The following is a 2934-nucleotide window of genomic DNA, read 5'->3' as shown; positions in this document are numbered from 1 at the left end:
GGTCCCACTATGACTGACCTATTACAAATGATTACATATGATATTACCATAAAGAACAAATTAATTTAAAGGTCATATAACTGTAACCAATGAAAAATATGCCAAACCTGCCTTGCATGGCTTGTATATATAACTCTATCTAACCTACCCCTATAAAAACACATCCTACCCTGAGCTCAAGGCTGTTCCTACTTTCCCAGTGGTAGGAAGTGGTCCCATGTGGTGGTAATAAAGTTCCTAGCTCGGCAGAGCACAAAGAACAAATTAATTTAAAGGTTCTAATTGTAACCAATGAAAAATAGGCCAAACCTGCCTTGCATGGCTTGTATATATAAAACTCTATCTAACCTACCCCTATAAAAACACATCCTACCCTGAGCTCAAGGCTGTTCCTACTTTCCCAGTGGTAGGAAGTGGTCCCATGTGGTGGTAATAAAGTTCCTAGCTCGGCAGAGCACAAAGAACAAATTAATTTAAAGGTTCTAATTGTAACCAATGAAAAATAGGCCAAACCTGCCTTGCATGGCTTGTATATATAACTCTATCTAACCTACCCCTATAAAAACACATCCTACCCTGAGCTCAAGGCTGTTCCTACTTTCCCAGTGGAAGGAAGTGGTCCCATGTGGTAGTAATAAAGTTCCTAGCTCGGCAGAGAGTGTGCGGGCAGCCGAGATGCCAAAGCCGCCCAGGGTCTCCCAGCCCCCAGGCCCTCGCAACCCCCCCGGCCCCCGCAGGCCCCCGGGCACCGCCCCAACCCCGGAGCCCATGCGGCCCGCTGGGATGCTGCTCCGGCCCCGGCGGCCGCCACCGCTGGTGCTGCCGTCGCCGACCGATCCCATGGGCGAGATGCTGCCGCCAGCTGAGGACGCACCGGGGACCCCACCGCGGGCAGTGGCACTAGCCCTGAGGCAGGTGCTGCGCACTCCCGCAAAATGTCCTCGCTGCTACAAGTTCCTCAAGAACAAGGTGCCCAAGGCCACTGGCCAAGCGCCCGGGCCCTTGGACGCACAGATCCACGAGCTCATGGGGCTGCTGGGCGACGATGGGCCGGAGGAGCGCGCCCGTCGCCGCCCCGCGGGGCCGGGGTGCCCACAGCATGGCCGCCGCCCCGCCCCCTCCGCGCCCGCACCAGCCCTAGAGGAGCCAGGTAGGCAGGCGGCCGCGGGAGAGGGAAAGGGTCGGCAGGGCAGGGGGGGGGGGGGGGAAGGGTGATTGGGGCTGGAGGCTGGAAGGGGCGGCCGGGGCCGGAGGGTCAGAGGCCGGAGGGTGGGCGGCAGCACTGACCCTGCGCTCCCTCCCGCAGCTGCAGCATCGCCCTGGGCCCCTGCCAACCTCTTGCCTTCGGCCACCACACCATCGCTGAATGCTGCCCTGCTGCAGACGCTGACGCACCTGGGCAACATCGTGGGCATGCTGGGCCTGCTGCGAGACCAGCTGCTGACCCAGAACCAGCACGTGGAGCAGCTGCCTGGCTCCTTCGACCAGACCTTGTCCCTGGCCCTGGGCTTCATCCTGGGCAGCGTGGCCACCCTGGGCAAGCCGAGCTAGCCACCCCGCCACCCCCCCCCAGCATTCAAGAAAGCCTTTTTGATAAAAATAATAATAATAATAAAGTTCCTAGCACTTTTATCTGGGTTTCGTGAAGTCTCTTTTGGATCCAGGATATAATAGATGTAGGCCCAAGTGAGATCCAGGACCCTGGGCCTTGAGTTCAGGGACTTTGGACTGGTGTCAGAAGAGCCACTCCCTAGGGGACAGCTGTGGAGAGAAGTTCCTAGCAGGAACTTAGAACTCAAAAGCCTCTAGAGGTAAGTTGAAAAGCCTGGCCAGGTATAGTGGAAGGGGCAGAAGGGGAGGTGGGATGCAGCAGAACTCCCAGCCATGGAGGAGTTTGGGATGTGCCTCTCCCCAGTGGAGGCAGATTAGGGTTCTTAACCTGGAGTCTGGCCTCACTTGGGTTCTTATTTGTTCTGTCTGTCTGTTGGAGGTGCCTTCTGCTGCTGTTTGCTTATGCCTGTCTGACCATTTGGTTTGTGTGGCCACCTATCTGTGTCTGTTTTAGTTGACATTTCTGTCTAAATGTCTGAGAACCACAAGCATGGAGAAAGGGATGAGATGGAGAATCTCCTGTTAAACCTATGTCTACAACCCTAACCCCAGATGTTGGAGAAACCTTGGGATGAGGTGGAGAATCTCCTGTCAAACTTAGTTCTCCACTCTGGTGCTGATAAAATTCCAAGGGGAAAGCTTATTTGGCCCAAGCAGGAAAAGTAAGAAACAACTTCTCTTTAAGCTAATTCTGAGATCACTGATATCTTGCTTTTTGTAGAAATGCACCAAACTTCTTTATCCATCACTTTTGGAAATGCTTTTAGAACCCTTTTCTTATTTTCAGGAAAAAGCCAGGGCATATGAGTACTGTTACCCAAGGTCATCTCTGCACCCTCTGCCAGGTAGATTGGCCCTCCCTTAATGTAAAATGGCTGCAGGAGAGCTCCTCTAAACTAACACCTCTCTTCTAGGTTCAGAGAGTTATTTTGGGGCTCTCAGTCACCGAAGTCAGGTACCCTAAACGCCAGAGCTCACCATTCTCTGAAAAAAAAAAACCCAGACAATTATTCAAGTTATTAGAATCTGTTATTTTTGTTCATTTGGACATCTCTGGGGGAATAAAAGTTCCAGCTCTGTCTGGGCCTGGTCATAGACCTGCTCTGTTTTGTCTGTGTTGCAGCAGTCAGGACGTGGGCATGGAAGGTTGCAAGACCTTACAAGCTTCAGGCTGCATTTTCCTGCAGAGGCAGCCGGAGGTGAGGGCATAGACAGTTTGAGCCTCGTTTGGACATTTGGCTTGTCCGAACAGTTAAAAAAATTGTAAAATGCTCTTGTCTAAAAAGAAAATTGGATAAAAGATAGGCTAGTTCAGTTTCAGGT

General features: G+C 52.5%; 1 protein-coding gene across 1 annotated transcript; it reads left to right on the top strand.

Moving 5' to 3' along the window:
• Positions 1 to 675: 675 nt before the first annotated feature.
• LOC138833300 (undifferentiated embryonic cell transcription factor 1-like) lies at positions 676 to 1551 on the top strand. Its single transcript, XM_070031732.1, has 2 exons — positions 676 to 1150; positions 1307 to 1551. Exons 1-2 carry the CDS (start codon positions 676 to 678, stop codon positions 1549 to 1551), a joined length of 720 nt encoding a protein of 239 aa, XP_069887833.1.
• The last annotated feature ends 1383 nt before the right edge of the window (positions 1552 to 2934 follow it).

The sequence above is a fragment of the Dipodomys merriami genome, unplaced genomic scaffold (genome assembly GCF_024711535.1).
Source record: "Dipodomys merriami isolate MVZ:Mamm:240054 unplaced genomic scaffold, mDipMer1.0.p SCAF_2027, whole genome shotgun sequence".
Classification (NCBI taxonomy): Eukaryota; Metazoa; Chordata; class Mammalia; order Rodentia; family Heteromyidae; genus Dipodomys; species Dipodomys merriami.
The sequence above is the reverse complement of the archived record's forward strand: the minus strand, read 5'-3'. Positions and strand labels throughout refer to the sequence as shown.